The 24,619-nt window shown below is 37.2% G+C and overlaps 6 protein-coding genes across 11 annotated transcripts; 1 reads left to right on the top strand and 5 right to left on the bottom strand.

The window, feature by feature from the left end:
• Positions 1-1,485: 1,485 nt before the first annotated feature.
• On the bottom strand, positions 1,486-2,925 carry LOC120261976. 2 transcript variants are annotated; one of them, XM_039270001.1, is made up of 3 exons: positions 2,155-2,925; positions 1,936-2,043; positions 1,486-1,818 (listed from the first exon to the last, which is right to left on the bottom strand). In XM_039270001.1, the coding sequence occupies exons 1-3, from the start codon at positions 2,287-2,289 to the stop codon at positions 1,693-1,695; spliced, it is 369 nt and encodes a 122-aa protein (XP_039125935.1). In that variant the 5' UTR covers positions 2,290-2,925; the 3' UTR covers positions 1,486-1,692. The 2 variants fall into 2 exon arrangements, with proteins under 2 accessions (XP_039125935.1, XP_039125934.1); XM_039270000.1 differs by having other exon boundaries at positions 2,134-2,925.
• A 66-nt stretch (positions 2,926-2,991) lies between these two features.
• LOC120261975 (trafficking protein particle complex subunit 12-like) lies at positions 2,992-6,035 on the bottom strand. The gene is made up of 2 exons (XM_039269999.1): positions 4,911-6,035; positions 2,992-3,160 (listed from the first exon to the last, which is right to left on the bottom strand). Exon 1 carries the CDS (start codon positions 6,024-6,026, stop codon positions 4,917-4,919), a length of 1,110 nt encoding a protein of 369 aa, XP_039125933.1. The 5' UTR covers positions 6,027-6,035; the 3' UTR covers positions 2,992-3,160; positions 4,911-4,916.
• Positions 6,036-6,476: 441 nt separating this feature from the next.
• LOC120260364 lies at positions 6,477-8,776 on the bottom strand. The gene is made up of 2 exons (XM_039267825.1): positions 8,661-8,776; positions 6,477-7,009 (listed from the first exon to the last, which is right to left on the bottom strand). Exon 2 carries the CDS (start codon positions 6,978-6,980, stop codon positions 6,684-6,686), a length of 297 nt encoding a protein of 98 aa, XP_039123759.1. The 5' UTR covers positions 6,981-7,009; positions 8,661-8,776; the 3' UTR covers positions 6,477-6,683.
• A 913-nt stretch (positions 8,777-9,689) lies between these two features.
• Positions 9,690-12,925, bottom strand: LOC120262181 (probable alkaline/neutral invertase F). 3 transcript variants are annotated; one of them, XM_039270254.1, is made up of 5 exons: positions 12,816-12,925; positions 12,314-12,684; positions 11,272-11,703; positions 10,207-10,765; positions 9,690-10,136 (listed from the first exon to the last, which is right to left on the bottom strand). In XM_039270254.1, the coding sequence occupies exons 2-5, from the start codon at positions 12,641-12,643 to the stop codon at positions 9,841-9,843; spliced, it is 1,617 nt and encodes a 538-aa protein (XP_039126188.1). In that variant the 5' UTR covers positions 12,644-12,684; positions 12,816-12,925; the 3' UTR covers positions 9,690-9,840. The 3 variants fall into 3 exon arrangements, with proteins under 3 accessions (XP_039126188.1, XP_039126190.1, XP_039126189.1); XM_039270256.1 differs by having other exon boundaries at positions 12,789-12,923; XM_039270255.1 differs by having other exon boundaries at positions 12,765-12,923.
• Positions 12,926-14,205: 1,280 nt separating this feature from the next.
• LOC120261978 (E3 ubiquitin-protein ligase CHFR) lies at positions 14,206-20,009 on the top strand. 3 transcript variants are annotated; one of them, XM_039270004.1, is made up of 16 exons: positions 14,206-14,336; positions 14,463-14,613; positions 14,696-14,793; positions 15,322-15,383; positions 15,465-15,556; positions 15,643-15,778; positions 16,227-16,313; positions 16,422-16,515; positions 16,934-17,041; positions 17,374-17,474; positions 18,599-18,664; positions 18,761-18,848; positions 19,161-19,221; positions 19,353-19,416; positions 19,560-19,727; positions 19,803-20,009. In XM_039270004.1, the coding sequence occupies exons 1-15, from the start codon at positions 14,279-14,281 to the stop codon at positions 19,692-19,694; spliced, it is 1,401 nt and encodes a 466-aa protein (XP_039125938.1). In that variant the 5' UTR covers positions 14,206-14,278; the 3' UTR covers positions 19,695-19,727; positions 19,803-20,009. The 3 variants fall into 3 exon arrangements, with proteins under 3 accessions (XP_039125938.1, XP_039125937.1, XP_039125939.1); XM_039270003.1 differs by having other exon boundaries at positions 19,560-19,805; XM_039270005.1 differs by having other exon boundaries at positions 14,237-14,371; positions 19,560-19,805.
• A 1,102-nt stretch (positions 20,010-21,111) lies between these two features.
• LOC120262202 (transcription factor TCP8-like) lies at positions 21,112-22,961 on the bottom strand. Its single transcript, XM_039270277.1, has one exon. It carries the CDS (start codon positions 22,846-22,848, stop codon positions 21,367-21,369), a length of 1,482 nt encoding a protein of 493 aa, XP_039126211.1. The 5' UTR covers positions 22,849-22,961; the 3' UTR covers positions 21,112-21,366.
• Between the last annotated feature and the right edge of the window lie 1,658 nt (positions 22,962-24,619).

A 24,619-nucleotide genomic window follows, 5' to 3' on the forward strand; every position in this document is an offset into this window, starting at 1 on the left:
GCTTGTGCGACTCAGGTCCTATTCACTTATATTGTGACAAGCAATCTGCTTTACACATTTCTATTAATCTGGTCTTCCATGAACAGACTAAGCACATCAAGGTTAACTGTCATTTTGTTCAAGAACATATTTAGTCTGGCGAGCTTACTGATGCTTATGTGCCTACCAAGTTACAGCTCACTGATATCTTCACGAAGGCATTAGGTTACGATCATTTCCACTTTCTTCTCTGCAAGTTGGTCATTCGTGATTTTCATGCTCCAACTTAAGGAGGAAGATTAAGGAATGGATTCATCATTATCTCAATTAGTTGTCATTGATTGTAATTATGTTGTTATTTGTACTATATTAGGAGATAGCATAATTCTAGATTTTATATTGGGGAGTAAATTAGGAAACTGATTTGTTATCTCTCTTCTATTTATTCCCCATTGTACTCTAATTGAATGAAATAAGAAATATTCTTTAATTACTTTTGATAGTAGACAATTTGTGTGAGATTTTGCCTAAATTGTTGATGTGTATGCACTGCCTTAATAAAAACTGGCATGCGACTCTAAATCATGACCGCCAGCGCAAGTCAAACAACTTGGTAGTTACACACAATCAGTTGTACCACATGAATTCATTTGTACAACAGAGATGCTCAAAACATTAATAAATGAATTTTCCAATCATATCCATCAAGAAGGGTTATGAAAAGATAGAAAGAAAACAAATCAAAACCAAAATGTATTTATTTTTCAATGTGGCATCCACAATGAAGGCTCTATGAAACTAGAAAGGTCTTGCCCAATCTGACAACTAAACTAATAAACATTGAGGGAGAAAAAGGATATTTATACACCAGAAAAAATATTGGCAATAGAAATTCACAAAAGAAAGGAACCAAGACACTTGGTTCAACTTAGCTAAACAATAATAGCAAGGAAGCATTGACTACAATGATGGCACATGATGATACAAATGCAAAATATAGGAGAGCAACAGTAGCTGTGACTTTGGTGTAGATAAAATTAAAGTCAAACTTACAGAGCATTGTCTCCACCACTTAAGCTGCCATCAACCACAAATGCAGTAAGAACAAGTGCTAGTGATGTCAATAGACTTTGATATAGATATAAATTTCGCTGTGAAATGCTAAACCTGACAATGTGATACAGCAATAATAAATAATCCACCAGTATCATGAAACCCATGAGTTCTAAACTAATCCACAGTGAGATTAGTTAGAGCACATTACAGGGGTACACCTCTGACCTCTCCAAGAAGAGATTTTTTTTCCTTTTAGAAAGATTCAAACTTAAATCATTTATTTAAACAGCAGTACTAAACCTCTACTACTTGAATCAACCACAATTCACTGTTGGTCTAAATTGGTGTTTTTTGCAAACACAAAAACTCAAAATCAAAATCACTCACTTAGACTACCCAAACCTTTATCACTTGGGCCAACTTTTTTTAATTTTAAACATATATATTTTCACCATAATTAGTATGCCAGTCACCAAATATATATTGTCTAACAACATTTTCATGTTAATCCAACATGAACTGCTCTTTCTTTTGATCTAACTTCTTCAACATATAAAACATATAGAGAGAGAGAGAGAGAGAGAGAGAGAGAGACACACACACACACACACACACACACACACACACAGAGAGAGAGAGAGAGAGAGAGAGTTCTTGTTAAGTTGGCAATGCTAAAGAAGGTTCTTCATCATCCTCCATGTGAAACTTCCATATAGAAGCCATAACCCCTTGAGAAGATGAAGTTGAAGCTGAAGTTAACCTTGTCTTTAAGTTCTTTTGCCCCTGTATTAGTGAAAAAAACATTAATATTCTAACTTAAATTTCTATAATAATAAATATAGAAATATATATAATCTTCTATCTAAAATTTCTATAATATATATATATATATATCACCACCTTTTTCCCACTTGCACCTTCTCCGCTCCCAGTTCCATGCAAAACCTCAGCTCTACTCAACAAGTGCCTCTTCAACTCACCATCATCCTTGTTTTCTGCCATTGTAGTCTGCCATTAAATAAATTATCAAAATTAGATATCAAAGTTTTTATCTACTTATAGTATATCAATATATATAAATACTTCATGGTGACCAACGTTAGTGAGTTTCATGTCTACCCATGAGATGAGCTCCTCCACTTCCCCGGTAACCGCCGCCTCCTCGACATCGGCTAACGCCTTCTTTTGCCTCCACGAGAGAGCATCGGCAGCATCAGCCACCCCCTTCTTCTTCTTTGAAACTCTCCCTGCCATTAGAGATCACTTGAGCTTTTCCAAAGCTCCTCAGAATGGAAAACAAGCAGTGAGTGATCAGTATATATTATGCATGTGGTCAAATAAAACGTCCAGGCAGCTTGAAGTTGAAGCAGAAGAATGGAAGTTTGGTTTTGATGAGAGAGCAAAAGGAGGAAGAGATGGCTCAGTTTTAACGGTTTTCATTTTCTATTTGGGATTCTTTTGATCTCACATGACATGTGAAGTTGTCCACTTATTTCTTGATGTAGTTTACCATTTGGAGGTTTTTTATTGGTGTGAGTTACTTTTGTTTTATTCAGTGAAAACGGTATTGAATGGAAAAAGAATAAACCAAAAATAGAAGATGATTATATTATTATGAGATGAAATTAATGCATTGAATGAAAAGGCAAAAATGAGAAGAGTACAAAAATAGAGTGATTATGGGGAATGGTTATCATTTTCTTCTCTTGGAAAACTAACTTAAGGGCCCTGAAAACTGGGAAGAGAACAAAAACAGCAGGCAGGTATTTTCCATTTCCCTGAAGTTTTACTTGTTCTGAACTCACCCTTATTATTTATTTATTTTTCAACGTAACTGAATCAAACCTTTCAATAGTAAGGTGAATTTTTTAAATATTGAACTTCTATTCTACACTGAATTATTCGTCTTCAGAAAAAATAAAAGAGAAATGACACTTATAAGAACACCAATGTGTGTAAACTGTGAAGAATTTTTAATAACCGACGAAGGGTATTTCGAAGATTGGGGTCAATTTACATGATATCTCATACAAAATTCATGAATCTGTAGCATCTTAAATAACAAAGAATGAATGATCCTCAATGTTGCTGGCAATGCTCGGTTTCATCATGATTGGGAGATGTTCTGTTTGGATTTAAAAAAAAAACACACATCAGACATAAATTGATGGAAATATGTACATGAGGGACAAGTCTTAGCTCAATGTATAAAATTAGCAAATATTGTAACAAATATTGTAACATAAGGTTAAAAGGATGCAAATTCAGACAAGTCTTGTAATGGAATTTATTTCAACAGGACAGATTTGAAACCTAAGTAGAAGCTAACAGCATTTTAAGAAATCCCATGGTAAGCAACAGGTAAGCTTACAATATAAAGTTGAATTGAAACTTACTATAACGTGAACAATCTCAAAAGTTGAGTGACACTTGAGTCACCGTTAGGGTGTGTCTAGATTGAAAATAATAATAATAATAAAGGAAAAGAAAAGTAAGAATGATGGAAGGCAAACAAATTTGTGCATTTATTTTTTTTAAAAAAAATGTTATTTGCATGTTCATCTTGTTTCATTTCATTCAACTGGAATAACTTGAAGGCAAAAAATTTTAAAGCAAACACTTGAAAAAGGAGAATAAGCTCATGGAATGAACTAAATGCTTATTGTGTCTAGAGTGTATGTACATACATCCCTTGGGCAAGGAAAATGTGAACTCAGAATTAAGTTAAAACTGCCTCTAATCCACAAGATTTCAGAGGTTAGCTCACAAAGGGTGATATAGAACAGTCAAGTGTCAACAGTTGTTGCTCCACTGTTTTACAATGCCAGTGAGTTCTGAGGTATGTTACTGCATTTTGGGCCTAATTATGTCTTCCAGGCAGAGCACAGCCTTCTGCAGATCTTACCTAAAGATTGTTGTAATTAAGGGTACCATGAGTATTACACCTTGAGGGTGTGCAATATGTAGCATTGTAGCCCTATCCTGAAAGTGAGTAAGGAGGTTGCTGATGATCCTCAAAGAACTGTACCATCTGCTATGTTGTCACTCCCTCTCTACCAGTAACCTAAGTCAAAGTGTGCTGTTTTCCTTGGTGTTCTTTATTACTAAGGCATACATTTGGATTGAGGAAATTTAACTAAAAGATAGGAAAACCTTATCAGTTAATTGAGCTTCCTTTGTTTATCCATCCTAATTTCTTCACGTGCAAACCAAATACAAGGAACAATTTACCTCTCACTTCCTTTACCTAATTACCTTCCCCTTTTTTTCTCAAATCCGCAAACACACTCCCTGAGGCGTCTTATTAAAGAGTCATAAGGCACAAACATTTTAACTTGGATACCTAAAACTCAGAGTAAGCAAGCGAATCCAATACACACATAGTCATATTTCAAGATAATTAACATATTGTACAATGCTTGACATTTTTGTTTAGTTGAATGACAAAAATTAACGTGAACATGCAAACGAAAGAAAATGAATTTACATAGAGAAAAACTTTCTATTTCTTTTCCTTTAATGTATTTCCATATTATCTTTCGATAGAAACAACCCCTAAATCTTATCATAGGAACCAACTTCATAATTGCCACTTTTGTTAAGTTGAATGACAAAAATAACACAGACACACAAATGAAAGAAGACAAATTGACCAAAAAAAAGCAATTTTTTCTTGTCTTATTTATCCCTTTTTTATCTTTTTTTTTTCTACCTGTTATATTTTAATCTAAACACCCTTTATATGGCACCATAAGAAGCACAATTGCACACACTATCAATCACATCATTAAGCTCAAAGCAAGCATAAGGGCTGAAGGGCATTCCAATTTAGAAAGTAAACAAGTAGAACAATATTTGGATAAAGAGGAAGATACCTGGATTCAAATGCGGGTGCAAGAAGGATCAAAATCATCTGGCGCAACCCTAGCAATCCAGTTATTAAGGCTCTTCTTCACCTCCCCATGATTCACATACGCCAGTTCATACATGCTGCACAAGTTCACAACCAGAGTCTCCTTCACCGCCGCCGTGGGCACTCTCTCCAGCGCCCCTTCCAGCACTTTGATCGAATCTGAGAGGTCACGCGAGTACAGCAAGCACAATGCTTTGTTGTTCAGCGCCACAACGTCGGCCGGATCCCTCTCAATGCACTCGTCGTACTCCCTCACCGCTGATGTGTAATCCTTGTTCACCAGATGCTCTAACGCGCGATTCCTCCCTGCGAGATTCTCAAGCTCCACCCCGTGTCCCTTCACGAGCTTCTCCACGCGTACAAACGTCGCACGGGCACCGTCCAGGTCCCCGATCTGGAGCTGGACGTGACCGAGCTTTGACAAAAGGACGGGATCGGAGGGATCTCGCTCGAGGAGCTCGCGGAGGAGGGCTAGGGCGACGTCGAACTCACGATGGGAGAAGTGGTTGCAACAAAGGGAAGAGACAATGAAGGCTTCTCGGCGACGCCAGTGGTCACCGCCGGAGGCGGCTATGCGTTGACGAACGAAGTCGAGGAGGGAGTAAAGACGATCAAGGGACTGCGAACGATCGCCGAGGCGCTGGGGGAGGTCAGCATGAAGGTACCGGACGGCAAATGGCAGCATGGAACCAGAACGACCAGGATATACATCAGGGTAAGATTCGTACCGGAATTGCTGGGAATCGAAGGGATCACCATCGCCAGCATCAACTCCGGCGATCAGGGATTGGAGGACGCGGAGGGAGTCAGGAAAGCGTCGAAGCTTGTGAAGGGAGAGAGCATGGAAGGCGAGATGGGAGAGGTGGACGTGCGGCGGGACGGAACGGGAGCGAGAGAGGTTGTCAGCGAGGGAGCGCCACTGGCCACGGGCAGCAAGGTCAAGGAGCTCGTCGGCGTCGAAGGAGAGATCAAGGAGGGCGTTGGAGGAGGAGGAGGAGGAGGAGGAGGAGAGCGGATCCGATGGGGCTTTGGTTAGGGTTTCGCCATGGATGAACTCTTGCTCTCCATCTCGATCCATCTCGTTTCTTTTCTCGGGAGGATGAAGACGAGAGTGAAGCCAATAAGAACGATATAAAAACTTGGGCCAATGTCCAATATCCAGTTTTGTCTTATTAGCCCATTAACGGCCCAATCTAGACAGTTAGTTTATATACATACACGATCCATTTTTGTATAGTTACTGTGATAAATCAGTTAAATAACTAATATAAAATTTATTGTTTTTCATTTAATATATTCAAAATTTTATAAGTTGACAAAGCTAAAAAATAAGCAATAATTTTAAAATAAAAGCCAGAGAAACTTCTGTCAACAGAGTTAAAAAATTACTGAGCTAGTGGCAAACTAAGGCTTAATTATAATATTCAAAAAAGGTGATTTACCCAAAAATAAGTCAATAAGGAATTTACTATGATTTTAAGAAAAAAAAAATGAATTTAATTGCGGAAAATAATAAATTACAAACAAATGCCAAAGTTGCAGCTAAAATTCATGTCTGATAGTGAAGATCATGCAAGACACTCCACCCAAATGGGCATTCATTTTACAGCTTCCAAAAGAATCAGCAGAGTGGCTGACCCTAATAGAAAGTCAATGCTTGATAGCTTCAAACATCACTGAAGAATTATAAATGATAATATACACAGCACAGAGAGTTTTCGATGGGTAACATTTTTTAGCTGTCTATAAGGAGTTCTTCGAAGTTCCAATCTCGGACGAGGTCCCTATTAACAGCACGGCTCCGAACAAGGCGCGGGGCTCCTGTCGCTGCTTGACCACCAGCTAAAATGGGGGCCGGGGTAACCTTGGATGTAGTCCGAGTGTTTGCGGATGCATGGGTAATGTTTACCCTTTGTGTCAAACAGTTCACTATTGCAGAGCATCGTCCTTCATTGTCCGAACTTGAAACCGAGTAACTCCTGAAAGAGTTTGTTGGACTATCACCATGACAAACAAGGCAAGCTAAACTCATGATTCAATGAATCAAGGCTACACCAGCAACTGCCAAGCATATAAAGAAATGATAATTGTTTAGATCAATAGCATTCAGAGAAATAGTGGCAGCCTTTCACCAGAGTCATATATATATTTCAAATTGAATCATTGCAACTTTGGAAAAAAAAATCTAACTGATGGGGTATGCTCTTCATATTTAATGCTTAAAGATTATAGAACAAGCACATCTTCAAAATCCAGCCAGTTTTGAATCAACTTAAAATAACACCAACTTAGTTTAAAACACGTCTAAAATATATAAAACACCAGCTATTACAAAATCTATTCCGAAGGGAGAACAAGAATGTTTCACCAAAAATTCTATCAAATGGATGTTGAGGATGTCAAAACCGTTTTATAGCAAGTAATTAAATGATATTCAAAGCAACTGGTTAAAAATAATTAAATCGGGCTTACAGAAGGTCTGCAAATGCGAAAATGGCTTTGTTCACATTTGATGTAACATGTATAAATCAGTCATATGAAAGTAGATAGACTAGTAGGATCATTCTAAAGACAACACGGGCATTTCACAAAGTTAAAAACTAAAAAAAACATGGAAAGAATAATAATATGGATAGCAGTAACCAATCAGAAATAGAAGTTCCCACAATTAGTTTATCCTTAACAGGAGAGAATGAATTACAATTGAAGTCATGACCACATCATTTCTAAGATACCACAGAACATGTTTACATAACTAAGAAAACAAGTTTAATGTAATAAGTTCAATGAACCGATTATTTTAAACGGTAGCTCAAAGAACATGAAAATACCTTCTTTTAGAAAATATGGACAGGAAAACCAGAAACATTTACCAGGTGGAGAACGCATACATTGATTGAAACATATTTTACACAAAGAGAGAGAGAGAGAGAGAGAATGTAGGACACCAGCATTTTTTTGCAGAAAAAGGAAGCAACCTTTACACTTGAAAAGTGAAACCATTAAAGAGGTAAGTTCAACATGATTTTGACATGAGGAATTGGATGTCAGTTTTCACTCAACAAGAAATCACACTATCAAGAAACTATAAGTCAAACTCCTAGACTAAAGAGCTAAAGTAATGGGATGTCACATAAGAAAGATATAATATGTGTATATGGGTCTGCCAAGCATGATAATTAAAAAAAAAACTAAAAGGATCATGTATCTGAATCACTTCATCCTTCAGAAAATATTGAATTTTTTCTAAATGGATTTGTCCCACTGTAAACATCAAATAATACAGAAAAGTCTAAGAATTTATCAAAGAGACTCATAAGTTTTCATTCTCATATTCTTTGCATCATCTCACATTTGATTGGATTTTCCCATCATAAGTACAGAGAAGCAAAATATAAGCAACCAATAAAAATAAAAACTAAAATCCAATTGAAATGGTTAAAATACCCAAAAAGATTTCAACTTTCACTACAAATAGGGCTCCAAAACGTAAATCCATACCTAAAAACACATACACCCACTCTCGATCTACTCCAATGATATACATAAAAGTACAGCAATCCAATTCCACATAACATAAACAAGATCACAGAAACCAATAAAAACACCCAAAAAAAAAAAGAACAAAGAAAAGATTCAACTTCACAGATCCACAGCAATCAGGAGTCAAACACGAAGCTAAAAGAAAGACGAGAGCGAGAGAGAAGCAGACCTTGCAATCAGTGGAGCTCGATGGCGTCGTTGGCACGATAGCGCGGAGATATCCAACGGGAAAAGGGGAAGAAGAGAGGGATCTTGACGAAGTCCACCATTAGAACGGAGTTGAAGGTTTTCATAGCAAAAAAACGGATTACGTGGCGGATATTTATTGGTTTAGTATGTGTTTGATGTTTGAACTCAAACAGCCATGATCTGTATAATGCTTGGTTAAACCAAAGTTGAAGGTGGTCCCATCTGTGTCCATTTCAAGCTGAGTCAAGTTGATAATAAAGGGTGGAACTTTGCATTATGAAAGTGTGCATTTAAGTCAAGGACCATTTATATATCCAAATTTTATGGCTGCATTATTTTTTAAAAAAAAATTATTTTCATTTTTATTTTATTAGTATTAATATTATTATTATTTTACAAAACGGAACAGTGACATCAAATTAACGGGTATAAAGCTAATATCTCAATACAGTTATACCTTCATCATGTTTAGCTGCGATTTAAACTCGCCTTCTCTTTAGTAAGAATACGAGAATTTTATATAGGAGACTCAGTGTCAATAGATCAAGAAGTTATTGATAATTGTATAATAATTTTTTTAAAAAAAATTGTTATTAATTTATTTATTTCTAAAGAAAGTAGATAAGCTAAAATATAATTGAATAAAACAAAAACATATATAATTAAGTATGATATGTTTCTTTTCTTTATATATTTTATTCAAATATATATATATATATATATAATTAGTCATGTAAATATAAAAAAAACTAACAAATACATGATACACAAACACAAGATAAGTGAAAAGTAATGATAGTGGCACAGTAATAATAGTGGTGCCAAGGAGATATAAGTTGTGACACATGGTCAAGAAGGTGAATAAGCGAAAACAACAGTACTGAAAAAAGTTTTTTATTATAGTCCTAACTACCCGAAATATATATTTATTTAATATTTTTAATCTCATGTTGGTTTATTTGTCTAATGAATTATTATAAAACTAAATTAATTGAATATTATTCATGCTACAAGAATCTCATATTTATTTCTAGCATAATTCGCCTCAATTGTACAAAAAAAAAACCCAACAAAATGAAAACAACAACAATGCTGACAGAAAAGAAAATGAGAATGAAAAAATAAAGACTAGCTAAAAATTCCTTCAAGATGTGGAGCTGTTACACAGTCCATGAAGTAGACCTCTTCATCAATGGCTTCATTGCTTTGTCTTCCTCAAGAGAGATCATTCCCAAATGGGATGGATCCTCCAACATCATCTTAGCAACCAAATAACCAGCAATGGACCATGTTTGGAACTTCCTAGCTTGTTTTCCAATGTACTTTCCAAGCTTCCCATCATAGTATTCAGGCCAGTTATCTTTCATTAGCCTTGTCTCCGCTTGCTCAATCGCCCGCCGAGCAATTTGCGGTCGGCCTGTCTTGATACATGCTGCAGTGAGCATCCAAAGAAGCACTGCAAGACAAACAAAAGTAAGAATCCGGGACGATGAGTCAGAGTTTGAGCACAAAGAGTCAACACTGACCAGGCCAAGATCCTCCATTGTGGTAACTCCATCTGGTGTTTTTAGGATCACAGCCTGTGACAATTCGCCATTCATGGCTCTCGATCGCGGGATAAGTGATCTTTAATGGCATTTCGCCAATCAGCTCTTCCCATCGAGCTTCAAGGAGATCCATTATGGCCATAGATTGATCTGGGGTGGCGAGAGATGATAAAATAGCAATGCAATTTCCGTGAGCAAACCACCGGAAGTCCATCATAGCAGGACTGAGGTTACCAATGAAATAGCCACCACGAGTAGGCATGAAGTCAAATACCCAATCTGGGATGGAATCAGGAATGACATTGAATTTGTTAACTGCTGTGTGAGAGTATTCCTCTGTTTTGTAGCGATATATATCGTTGAGTTGCTGAAAGTCGAGCCAGAAGTAACTTCGCATGTGATAACTCAAGGCATGCAAACGCTTGACTATGCGCTCCACAAATTCATTCCCTTCCGCATCATGCTTGAGCATCAAGAAAGCACACCTCAATGCCATGAAGAAAAGGGCTTGAATTTCAATAGGATAACCATAAACACCCTGCGCAAGTCAATGACAAGACAATTCCCGCTGTTAGACTATTATGAACAAACTACAATTCATTCATGCTTTGCAAGGACCATAAAGCATGAATGATGAAATTCAAAGGACTGATTCCATTTACAAATAATTTGCTGTCTTTTGGAAAATTTATATCAGAGGAAGGAGAAGTTCACTAAAAAAAATGGTTCAGAAGGCCTTCGAATAAAAAAAACATCAAGATTGAACAACGCCTTGCAATTAGCTACATCATATGGGGAAATCAAGTTTTAGCTAGATGCAAGTGGTAAACATGAAGGATTCGCTGATGGTTTCATGAGACTTAATTCCCAATGATTGAAATCATGCATAAATCCCTAACATACAGGGACAATAGTATGGCATTAGCTCAGGAAGAATGGATAACTGAGACTTTGACACATGAAAAGATATTTCAATAGTAACATGAAGATACTAAAGTTAGATGTGTATTATTGATGCAATATAGAAAAACTTAGTGATCTCACCATTCTTCGGTCTATCATTGAGCATCCATCCGCGCATAGCAAAGTTGGAAAAGTGTCAAACCCCTCCGACAAGCACAGGGATAATATAAGCCTCATACCCTTTTGACATTCAGGGGCCTCTGCCAGTGATAAATCTCCCGTAGATTTCGTGTAAGCTCGAAGAAGAATAATCCACCAGAAACCAGAATCAACAGGAGCAACTCTCCCAATTGCACTCTCCCCAAAGTCCGCAACAAGGTGATCTGTCTTCTTGATAGGATCATGCCTGACCTTGAAACTTGCTGGCATGACACCTTCCCCAAGTTTGAACCGATCAATCTTTTTCTCCCATCCTTGGAGATGCAAGGTTTTCAACAGGAAATTCTTCACTATATCTGGCTCTCCATTCATTAGAAAAGCTAGAGCACTTGGCACAAAGTCACGAACAAACACCTATTCACACACAACAAATCACAAAATAAACAACAAACCAATTCTCTACTCTTCCACCAAAACAACAATTTCAATCAACATCAAAATCCCCTCTTTAACAATATCAAGCAGCGGTAGCATAAAGACATGATAATTTAACAGTGTTGCAATATGCATATATATACCTGATCATAACTTCCAGTAAAGCAGGCAATTCCAATGCTCAACCATTGAAAACATAACAAAATACATTCTTTAGCAATTTTAAGCAACAGTAGCATGATGGCAAGGCAATTAATCAAACAATTCAACGATATGTATACATACCTTACCATAAATTTCACCTAAGTAAACAAATTTTAACCATCGATGGTTAAATTCGCATCAAAATCCACGCTAACAATTACAAGCAACAATAGCATAAAGCAACCAGGCATGGCAATTCATAAAACACTTCAACTCATCAAAAGATGTATACATATACCTGAACATAATTTTCAACAAAGCAAGAAATTTCAATAATCTATCATAGAATTCTCATCAAAATCCACTCTTTAACAATATCAAGCAGCAACAGCTGCATAATGGCAAGGCAATTCATCAAACACTTCAACGGCGTTGTGATAAGTACCTGATCGTAATTCAAGGCCTCTTCGGAAGCATGATCATAAGCAGCGAGGGTTCCAACAGGCTGACCTCGAAAGAAAACCAGCGATCGCCGGAGCGCATCCCATGCATCGGCGACCATGAAGTGCGGCTCAAACGCGTTGGGAGCCGGCGACATCGGGGTTCCAGGCGCCGAGCGCCGAGCGGCGGAGGGTGGGTACATGCTCTCATAGCTATCCACAGCTCGGAGAGTCCCGTTGGCCACCGAGAGCTCGTCCAACGAGCGCTGCCGCTCGATGTGAAGCTTCGGCTTATCCAGCAACTTCGTGAACTCCATCTCACTGTCCTCTGCCATCGCCAGGTTCGAGCTCACCTCGGTAGCTTCTCAGCCTCGATCTGAATCCAAGAATCAAATGAAATCCATAAACCAAAAAGAAAAGGAGCAGAAAAAACTCAAATTTTCAGCATCTACACACAAACGAATGCAAAAAGGAGCTAACTTTCTGGATCTGAGATCGAAATCTAACCAAAAAACAAAAGAGAAAACTCGATTAATCGAAAAAAGAGGAGAAAGTGAGGGAGAATCAGAGAAGGAGAGCTTCACGGGGAGATGAGAAACGGCGACGGGAAACGAACCCCTTCGTTTGCCCGCGCTTATCAGGGACATGCCTGTACGACCACGTGGGTGATGACGTGGACTAAACGACAAGTTCGTGTCAGATGTTTATAAGATTCCAAATAATGCAAGTAACTTTTTAAAATAAAAGGCAAACTTTTCAATGATTTGCCTATGGCCCCCAATTTTATTTTTATTTTTTTTTACTTTTTTACTTTTTTTACTTTTTTTTTTTATAATTGAATCGTTTTAAATTTATATATATCATTATAATGAATGCCCGTGCCGTGTTGTTGTCATATTAGTTAAACTTTATTAAATAAAATGTTGATTTATTTTGATTTTCAATTTTTTTATAATATATATATATATATTATAGTTTGTGACATAAACCATCATATAAACAGATATAAATAAAAAAATTAATTCAATAATTTTTTTTTAACAAATGCAACAAGCATTATGAAAGGCTTATGCATGAGTTGGAAATTTAACGTTCAGCCAATGCAATCCGTACCCACAACAAAGAACCTCTTATAACAACTACATCTGACATGATTTGAACTTTAGGATTTTTTTAATATTTCACACCAATATTTTCCGTAATATGACCAATGCCGTTGAGCTATGAACACTTTGGTTAATTGAAAATTGTTACAAGTTATTGTTGAATTGAAGAAAAATGTAAAGCTTTAGATAATTGTTTTCTCTTTACAACATGTGAACAAATCATGCGTCAAAGACGTGCACGTACATAGAGTTACTGTCTCAATACTTATGATCTCATATTGTGCAATTTAACGTTTGAATCCATTTTTTTTGATATGACATAATTACTATGTGCAATGGACCCAATACCAATTGGCCAAAAGGTGATTAGCGTTGAAGAGAATTGTTGCATTAAGAGTAAATTACATAATTTTTAAAATAATAATAATTTTGAAATAATTTTTTTAATTACCTATTTACCTTATTGTTTCTTCATTATTCAAAGATATTTTTATTTATTCAATAAATGAGAATTTTTTTTTATGATTTTATAATTATTCAATCATGATAATTATTATTGCAGTTCGTGAAGTTTGTTATAAGAAAAAAAATAATTGAATTCTTTATAGTAATAAATGTGAAAAATACATGTACCAACCCATAAAATTGAAATCTGGATGGCTACCTGGAATTGGAAGTAAGGTAATCGGTTAACGATGCGGGTTATCGGGTTAACGGGTTAACGGGTTAACGGATTTCATATACTCTGTTAGCGGGTGCTCCGATACAGCCAGCCTTCTCCAGCAAGAAGCTCCATCATTCTCGCTATTTATACTTCCAAGAATTCGAGATTCAAAATCGAGAACGAGAGCGAGAGATTTGGAGATGGAGGCTGGGCAATGCTCTGGAGCTAAAGAAGAGCACGATCCATGGGCGAAACTCGGTATTCCTTTCTCCATTCTTTCATTATGGAGATTGGTAGGATTCAAGAAACTAGGGTTTGTGGTAATTTCCCGAATTTGGAGTTCTTCTTCTTGTTTATTTAGGTTTATTATCGTTTTGGTTGCAGTTCCCTTGATTCCTGGATACCAAGAAGTTCAAATCAGCTCAGAGGATCCCGTTGTGTGCTCGCAGACGGCGCTATCTTCGGCGGAGAAACTCGCATGGTGTGAGATCAATTGGGATTCTGATCGGGGCTTGGCGACGATCAGGAATACAAGGTTTTTATGAGTTTATAAACATTTCTAAGATTTTATCTTGGTTTGAAGATTTACATGTGTTTTCCTTGATATGACGGAATAGTTTAGCAGCGATACTAGTTGATGGAGCTATTCTTGAAGTAAGCGAAGCACTTGACATTGAAAGTGGAATCGAAATTGTTTCTGGGCCTAAACTTGAAGGTCAGTTGTTAATTGAGTGTATGCTATCTAGACATTTTAAAGTTACTCATAAAATAGGCTAGGGCATAGCTCGAATAATATGATCCCTGAGGATTATGGGTTATTATGGTTTTTTTTTTTGCTGTATATCAATCATTGCTATCCTGCTTCCATGATCACGGTACATAAAATTTTAGTGTGAAATATAAACAAGCTGCTGCCAAAGCCTCTATTGGACTAGGCATTAATGTCACTCTGTCAACATTATAGCACTTCAAGTTGCATTTTATATCACACTCATTGTTGTGTGTTGTGATTAAAGTTTCTTGAAATCCCAATAAGGTGTTAGTGCTAACAGATATCCATTTTACATTAGTCTCACTAGTGATCATGATGTGCTTGAAATTTCTCATACGAATTATATTCTCTGCATCAATCTGCAGCCTGCTTATGTTGAGGAATTTATTCAAAGAATTGAGCGTTTAAGTTGACTCGTTTGACTATGTATTATGCTGTGTCAACTGCATTCACATTCCTGTGCTTTCTCAGGGTACCTGAGTTATACTTTTCAAGTGATCTTTACGGAGGAGCCTGATTCAAGAAATCTGAAGGTTATAGATTTTTCAGATTGTCACTTGTTTCTCTGTTGGGGCGTAACTGCTGGCTCATGCTGTTATTGTTGGTCTTTGTAGATTTCATTAGATGTTGAACTTGCAAAATGCAGCATATGCTTGAACATCTGGCATGATGTTGTCACTGTTTCCCCTTGCTTTCATAACTTCTGGTATTTGTTTGTTTCTGTTGAGCACACTTATTCTTCTTGTTCATGGATATTGTGTTAAATTCTCTCTTTTTCTTCCTTACCCATAGCAATGGGTGCTTTTCAGAGTGGTTGCGAAGAGCTTCATGTCGCCCGCATATCAAACCTAAGGATATTGCCTGTCCTCAATGTCGAGCTGTCGTGCATTCCGTAGGAAGAAATCATTTTTTGCACAATATTGAAGAGGTAGGCTTCTCGGATTTATTCACACAAGTGTGGTCTAGTATGTAATTTTGTTGACTCCTAAACTATACATGTTTTGGTTGTCTTTTGCATTCTTTATCCTTGTACTGATTAGTTTCACCTGTTTGACCTGCTAACATTTCGATGTTTCACAGAACCTGAAGCCTCACATATGGGGAAAAACTTATTTTTCTTCAATATGCTGTCAGTCTATGCATTAGTTGTTTCTGGGAATAGATCAAACAATATGCTCTTCTGCCCATGATCCAAATGCATATTGAAATATTTGCATTCCTACAAATGTGTGTCAGATTTCATAATTAATAAAAAAGTGGCTGAGACAGTGTGCATAGAATCTGACACGATAGCTTAGTATTTTGAGTGTCTGCTGTGAAAGAATTTCTTTAGAATCCTCTTTCTACGTATGTGTCTAATTTCTTTGTTCTTGTAGGCTATTCTGCAAACCTTTTCCTCGCTAAAGCGTCCAGCAGAAGAAGTTCAATTGCTAGATTCACATGCCTCAATAAAATCTAATCTTGTAGGTTTGATTTCATTTCACTTGGAACTAAAAATGTGTATAATTTTGATTATAATTTTATTATTATCGAAAGGTGTAATGCTTTACCCATGGGATCTTTTGTGTCAGGTTCTCGGAAGTGAGAAGAAAACATCAAGGAAAAGACCTTTGTCACTTTCAGATGATGACATTAATGGAATAGATGTTCCATGCCCTCAATGTGGTAATGCTATGCATATATAGTAGATTATATGTTTTGTTGACTGAAAATGGAGGGTAGATGTCACGGATAATATATTTGCAAGATGGTACATCCTGATAAATTGAATGTCACTTGATAAGAAAGGAAGTACAATTTCTCATGATTATTTGATTTGCTTGTTTGTTGGGCACGTTGATATCAGATCGCAAATTTTAGGATCATGAATTAAACAGGAAGCACATAAGCTTTTATTCATATCTACCCTATGCAGAAAGGTGTTATAGTTATCATCTATACATAATCTTTACTTTTCTTCAGATACAGTTATTAGTTATGGGGCATTCAATTTTGTGCTTTATATTGGAAAAAAATGAAGCATTCTTCTTTGTTTTATTCTACCTAGCGTAGACATGCTTACTCACTAAGAGAGCTCAAACAGGCACTGAGCTTGCTGGATTCCGTTGTAACAGAAACACTCTTCACCTTCAGTGTCATGGCTGCGGTGGAATGATGCCTTCTAGACCTGACATTGGCATGCCTCAACATTGTATGTGACTTATTTCTTATTATTTAGGATTCTGTGTTTCTTTATTCCTTAAACATGTAGAATTTAAGTTATACGTAAATTAATCTATTGTGCTAATGAGGAATCATCTTATATGTATAGTGTGTATATCTTGATATCACATAATTGTGTTCAAATTGCTTTATAGGATTTAAGTTGAAAATGATTTTCTTCATTAGAATTGGTAAAATCCTAACATCAGTGTCTTAAAAGTAGGTGTGGTCTATATTTTGATCCATTGCAGTTTTTTTGTTTTCAGCATGCTTCCTGGCAAACTCATGTATATAATAATCCTTCCAAATTCTGTCTTCCAGGCTTGGGTTGTGACAGAGCATTCTGTGGGGCTTATTGGGTTGCTCAAGGTTTAGATGCAAGTGAGTTTGGAGTAATTTGCCCACATGAAACATTCAAACCAGTATGTTTACTTGCCACAATTCCTTTTTTGTTTCCTTGGAGTTAGAGGAACAAAAGAAACCTTTGCACAGCTACTTCACCATATTCATGGAGTAATTTGACTAATGTGATCATTGTCAGCTTTTCATTGCAAAATTGACAAGCATTTATTTTGTCAATATTCCATGACAATGAAAGTGAACATAAGTATAAGCTTCACTAAAAAATATAAATTTTATTCCTCTAACTCAAAGGAAACTAAAAGGAGTTGTGGCAAGTTGTTGGGCTTATTGGGTTGCTTGAGGTTTAGATGCAAGTGAATTTGGCTTAATTTGCCCACGTGAAACATTCAAACCAGTAATGTTTACTTGCCACAACTCTCTTTTGTTTCCATGGAGCCGGAGGAATAAAATGTTTATTTTCTGGTGAAACTTATACTTATGTTCGCTTTAGTTGTCATGGAATATTGATGGAATAAATGCTTGTCAATTTTGCAATGAAAAGTTGACAATGATCAGATCAGTCAAATTACTCCTTATGAATATGGTGAAGTACATGTTGCGCACTGGTTTCTTTTGTTCATAGAGAAGGATTATGAGATACATTCTTAGGCTTTTATTCCATTGCCACACACACACCCATTTTTTTTTAAAAAAAAAAACTTTTTGTTTTGGTAAAGGTGCCTGTTCTATCTCTAAAGTGGTAATTTTCTTCCCAACTTTTTATTTCTAAACTTCCTTCCATTTTTGGATGGGTATGTCAATTCAGACCATAATTTGAGAGTCCTGAGTATTGGTTTTACTCAGGTTGGATCACTCTAGTCTGGTTTACTGATACCCTTGTCTGAAGTAAGGGGAACCATATCTTGTGTTAAGAGGTTATAGGTTGAAACCATGACCTATGGCTTCTCTTTGGAAGCAACTATGATTTTAGATTGTTTAGCAACTCAGAACCACCCCACAAGTTATGGAGTTTTGGCAAGATATTTCCATAAGGTCAGATTTATTTACCCAAAAACTGTTCGGATGCCATTTAAGTAAGCTACTCAGTTTATAACTTCCGATGTTATTTAGCAAGCAAACTTGCTTTCCATGTGTGCTTCATCAGCGTTGGACTGATATGTCACTGGAGCTATTTCTTTTGCAGGTTGTTGAACATTCTATTTTAAGAATTCCAGACTCAGCACACAACAATAATCGATATGAAAGAGATGTATGAATCCTTCTAGCAATAAACCTTTCCTGTTGGAGATCCTAGGCTTTTCTTATTCACACAAACATCAATTTATTTATTTGCTGTCTTTATTAGGTCACGGAAAAGTGTATCCAGCATACTGGGAAAACATTTCAGGCTGTGATTTCTGAGTGGATCATGAAGTTTGTCAAGAAAGAGATTGGTAAGGTTCTACTTCTGTATGCATCCATTGACAATCCAAGTTATAAGCTACATAACCCTTGTCACAGATTCCTTGTACATTACTTTGTTTAATCCTGGATAAACATTCGCCATTGTTCTATTAGAATGATATGATGTTTTAATCATCAGATTTAAATGCCATGTGGTAAATAATCAACATTTGCTACTATAGATAGTCTGGAGGATGAATCTTGTTTCGTTCTTGATACTGTTCCCAAGTTGATGTAAATTTTGTATTACATTAACCAGTCGATTATAGATAATAATCTTGAGAATAACCCTTTTCATGCAGACAGATCAAGGCTACAATTAAATCACGCAGAAATGATCTCTGAAAGAACACACCTTTGCAGGTTATAAATTATCTTAACATTTTATTCAATTATTATATTTATACTAACCACTCTCTTAGTGTTAGCTCTTTACTCATATTGTTAATTGATGATACCTGGAATTGTAATGCTTGATTGTTTAAATTAAACAGAGGTTGTTATGACAAATTGGTTGATTACCTCCTATATTGGTTTCGGGTATCTTTACCTTGCCATGTAAGCACTCGCAATCATCTTCTCAATTTTGTTTCATTGCCACCAACTCACCTGTTGTATTCTTCAGATCATTTGTTTAGTTGTTAAGCACTTGTGCTTGTGTACTAAATACCAAATTAATTATATTTGTTTAATCAAATTAGCTGCTCCCACCTGATGCATTGGTAAGAGAAGACTGCTGGTATGGCTCTTCGTGTCGCACGCAGCACCACAGCGACGAACATGCTCGGAAAAGGAACCATGTCTGCCGGCCAACCAGAGGAAGCATTAATCCTTGATAATTTCATCACACTTGCTATCTGAAACTGCAGGTCTGTAAATTATTATAACTATTGTTATTTCAGTCTCTAAATTATCATCCTCAATGGCATTGGATCCTCTTGCAGTCATAGTTTCAAATTCATTGCCTGGCTGTGTCCTATGATAAGGGATGCCATCAACCTTTAATGAGGTCAATTGTTATTGAAGTCTACTTGTTTTCTTTCATTGTTCTTTGTCCGGCTAATCCCCTAGTCCCTCCTTTTTAAAGATAAACAAAGATCCATTTAGGTTTGATTCCATCAAATGAGATCTGATCAGGGATCAAAACAAAATAAAAAAAACACTTTGTTTCAGAGTTGGTGGGTTGGTGGGTGGGTGGCCCCGCCATTTTGCCAGAGAAATTAAAGAAAAAGAGAGGGGAAGAGAGGAATCTTAATCGCAGGAAAGAGGGAGGATGACAGCATGATGAAGGGGGAGCAGCTGCTGCGATTGGCGTGCTGCTATCCACGTGTCGTGCAGTGGTACGGTCTGATTGTCCATGTACGGCCCTGATTGCTCGTAATGAGCTGTGGCTGCAGTTGCGATGCAATGCGCGGTGACGCACGAGAGAAATTTCCGGCTAATCATGTCAGGACACGCGTCCGTCTTTTTACAATTCTCGTCCGAGATAATTATTAACTAAAATTTTTTAACTGAATTATTTTGGTTAAAGAAGAGTAGGAACTAATTATATGACTTGAAAAGAGGGAAAAAAAGACGAGAATATTTGACTTACGACGCCGAACAAGTTGTGCATCAACATCCAAAAAGAAAAAGATAAAAAAAAAAAAATAACAATAATTAAAGGTGATTGATTCATAGCCATAGAGAAAGGAGTCTATGGAGATGGGAGAGAAGGACAATCAGGTCAAATCACAACGCGGAGAAGGAGAAGGCACGAGGTCAGTCCCAGACAAAAGTCCTAAATACACGGTAACTCTGGCCCAGCCTTTGGAGTTTAAACACCAAAAGATGAGTATGTTTGCCTTTCTTTAGAAACGATTGTGATATCAGACCCAATCCTTCCCCACATTTTTAATTATTCTTCATCATATTTTTTATTATTATTATAACATTAAAGTAATAATTAAAAAACAATAATAATGATAACAATAGCACAAGATGATGAATACGTGAGGGTAAAGGAGAAAAACTCTGATAAAAAAACCACCGTAACAAACACAGACATTGACTGTTTTCCTCAACGTTAGAAAGGAAACCTACCTAAATTTCCTCTCTCTCTCTCTCTCTCTCTCTCTCTCTACAATGGCAAACCAAAGAGAGAGAGAGAGAGAGAACAAAAACAATGTATGGAACTCCAAAAACTCCATTCCCCAGACACTGCATTGTTTCTCCTAAATAATCTATCTACATAAAATTCATTCTCCAAACTCATGAACACAGAAAACCAAGTACTTGATGTAAAAGTAGTGAACTACTCGTAGTAGTAGTAGTAGTAGTAGCAGAAGAGCTAGTATAATAAAAACCAGCCACTCTAAATCTCACAAAACTCATCACCATTAAAGTTGTAAATGAGCTTCTTTTCATAATATTAAAAAAAAAAAAAATCCAAATTTGAGAAATCCAAAGGCAAAGAGAAGCAGCAAGCAAGCAAGCAAGCATTACCAGTAAACCAATGTTCTTTTTGATTCACTGTGAGTTTGTTTGGTGGTCTTCGCCACCACCACCTCCACCACCCTCTGCACCACCACCACCACCACCACCACCTTCTTGTTGTTGTTGTTGATGATGATGATGATGTTGAGCATGCTGATGGTGGTGCCGTGTGTCCAAGTGGTGTTGGTGATGCTCGGAGCTCATGCTCAAAGCTCCACCTCTGTTGTAAGCATTCAGAGCTGCAAGCATTCCCAGGTTCGTCTCCGCCATTCCCAACCCCAAATGCTGTGACGCTGCCTGGCCGGCACCGGCACCGGCACCGGCACCGGGGTTGTGCTGTTGGAGTAGCATTGAACCCAACGGCAACCGCCCACTTTGGAGTTCAAGCGCACTGGGGATGTTAATCCTTGACATGAACTGCAATGGTGCTTGAATCGTGCTCCCACCGGCACCGGTGGGGATCGCCGTGCGATACGGTGTCGTTCCTGATGGGAATGCCCATAATGAAGGCTGCTCTGTTGCTCCGGCCGCCGCCCCGGCCATGGATGGAGTGTTTGAGCTTGCCGACACGGGGAGCATCCAGAAAGCGGCACTCGTGGGAGCCGGAGCTGCAGCCACTGCCCACATTGCAGCTGCCGGTAGGACGTTGGGTTCTTGAGAAGGACGTTGATGGAGTTGCAAACCTCCGCCTTTTCTCACCACCTTCGCCGTCGTCGTCGTAGGCGACGACGGCCCCGCCCCGGATCCACCCCCACTCTCTTCCCTCTGAGACGACTCCGGGTGCTGCTGCTGCTGCTCTCCTTTGAAGAGATCCTCTCTGAATCTCTTCCTCAAATAGTTGTCGGTGGACTCACTCCCGTTGCCGCCGGCGCCGGCGCCCAACCCCTCGATTTGGTCCCCAGATCCAAGCATCTGATGGTGCTGATGATGCGGGAGCTGAAACCCTAACAACGCCGCCGCCGCATCAGGACTCTCTTCATAATGATGCGAAAGCGCCAGAGCGTGAAAAGAGTGCGGCTGCTGCTGCTGTGCCACTCTCGACGCCGGCGCCGACACCGACGATCCACTACTCCTCAACGAAACATTCAAAGTTGAGAAATTCGCCGGAATAGTACCAGTCCCCGTAGCAGCGACAATCGCCGGCTCCGCTTGCTGAAGCAACCACTCAATCGTCTCCCCATCAGACTTATGCCCTAGTTCCCTCGTCAACTGGAAAACCCTCGCCGCACAAGCCGCCGGCATCCGGATTCTTCGTCCTCTTCCATCAACCTTAGTATGCCTATCTTTTGACGAGCGTTTCACGGTGGTGGTTGCGGTGGTGGTGCTGGTGGTGGTGGTTTTCTTAGAGCCGGTGGTGGGGATGGAAGGCATGAGAGAGTTGGTTTGGAGAGGGACAAGTTGAAGAGGAGTAGCTCCAGCTCCGGCGCCGGCGCCGGAGTTAGTCTTAGAGCTTGTGCTGCTGGTTGTGCTGTTGGAAGGGATGGCATCACAACGCACATGATCTGTTTGATCCATTGCTTCAAAGAAAAAAAGTTAAAATTGTAACCATGAAACTCTAAAACTCTCTTTTTTTTTTCCCTTGTTTTTTTCTTCTAAACCTGCCCCATCTGCTTCCCTCCTCTCTCTCTCTCTCTCTCTCTCTCTCAAACAAAAAAAACAATAAATATATATATATATATAAAAAGAAGAAAGAAGAGATAGAGATGGAGAGAGAGGTTTAGGGTTTGGTGGAGAGAGAATGATGATGATGATGATGATGATGATTGTATGGGTTGATGAGTGGTGTTTGGTTTTAGGGTTAGGGTTTGTTTTTTTAAAGAAAAATAAAGGAAAAAGGAATTAAGTTATTTAGGGTAGTGTTTGTTTGTTAAAATGGGGTTTTGATGTTTGCAGAAGGAGAAGGAAGAGGAAGAGGAAGAGGAAGAGGAAGAGGAGTAGAGAGAGAGAATTCACTCGTGGGGCCTTGGAAGGTGGAATGCTAGAAATGGACATTGTTACCGCTTTGTGTTTTACTTGTTTACTTTTGTGTTTTTTTCTTACTATATACTTTGCTGCTGCGACTGTTGCTGTTACTGCTGTTGCTATTACTGCTACTACCACTCCTGCAGCCCTTGCTTGCTGTACCATACACATGTCAACCCTGCTTTTTATTTGTGTACCACTGACTGTCTGTAAATTTGTATAATTTTTTTTTTTTACTGCTGTTGTTGTTTTCAGTGTTGTTAGTAGTTTATTTTATTGATGAGAGTAGAAAATTATAAAAATATAAGTATTTGTATTAATCATCTTTGACACTGCAAAACAGTGAAGAAATCTTACACAAATTTAACTAAATCCAGAGTTTGATTTTATAAAGAATAAGTTTAAATAATTTAGGTTTAAGCTAAATTAAATTATTGAATAATCAGTCTAGGAAAATATGAAGTGTAATTGACTAAAATAATTAAAATGGGTTAAATAAATTTGCAATGAGATGCTAAATAAAAATTTCAAACTCAAAACCTCCTGAACACAAATACTGCAAAACAGTAAAGAAATCATACACAAATTTAACTAAATCCAGAGAAGAAAATCCAGAGTTTGATTTTGTAACGAATAAGTTTAAATAATTTAGGTTTATGCTAAATTAAATTATTGAATAATCAGTCTAGGAAAACATGAAGTGTAATTGACTAAAATAATTAAAATGGGTTAAATAAATTTGCAATGAGATGCTAAATAAAAATTTCAAACTCAAGACCTCCCGAACACAAATAAGATGAAAAATTACTAGATTATACTTTGGTTTTTAGTACTTAATTGTTCCACGTTAATTTTTTATAATAAAAAACTATGTATTTCATTTCTTTTGCTCTTCTTAAATGAGTTAAATCTGGTTTCTTGATTGTTTCAATTCAATTTTTTTTAATGGAAAAATCTATATTTTATTTCTTATGTGTTTTTCTTCTATATTGGGATCATTCAATTGTTTTTATATTTGTATTTATTTATTTTTTAAAATTTATACAAATATATCATATATATTATTTATCATAATGGGAGATATTGGCAGTATATTCATCAATGGGATTAGGGAGTATAAGAAATAAGTTTTCCTGATTTAATGAAACCATTAATCCATGTTCAAGAATCTCTTAGCACATGTTGTTGAAGATAGAAATGAGGTAGTTTTAACCTTATTATGCATCATAACCCCTGTTTAATTTTTTTTTAATTTAATTTAATTTTTGTGTATTTCGTTAGTCCATGTACTTATATTAATTATCTTTCACAAAATAACTCACAG

Source organism: Dioscorea cayenensis, chromosome 5 (genome assembly GCF_009730915.1).
Source record: "Dioscorea cayenensis subsp. rotundata cultivar TDr96_F1 chromosome 5, TDr96_F1_v2_PseudoChromosome.rev07_lg8_w22 25.fasta, whole genome shotgun sequence".
NCBI lineage: Eukaryota > Viridiplantae > Streptophyta > Magnoliopsida > Dioscoreales > Dioscoreaceae > Dioscorea > Dioscorea cayenensis.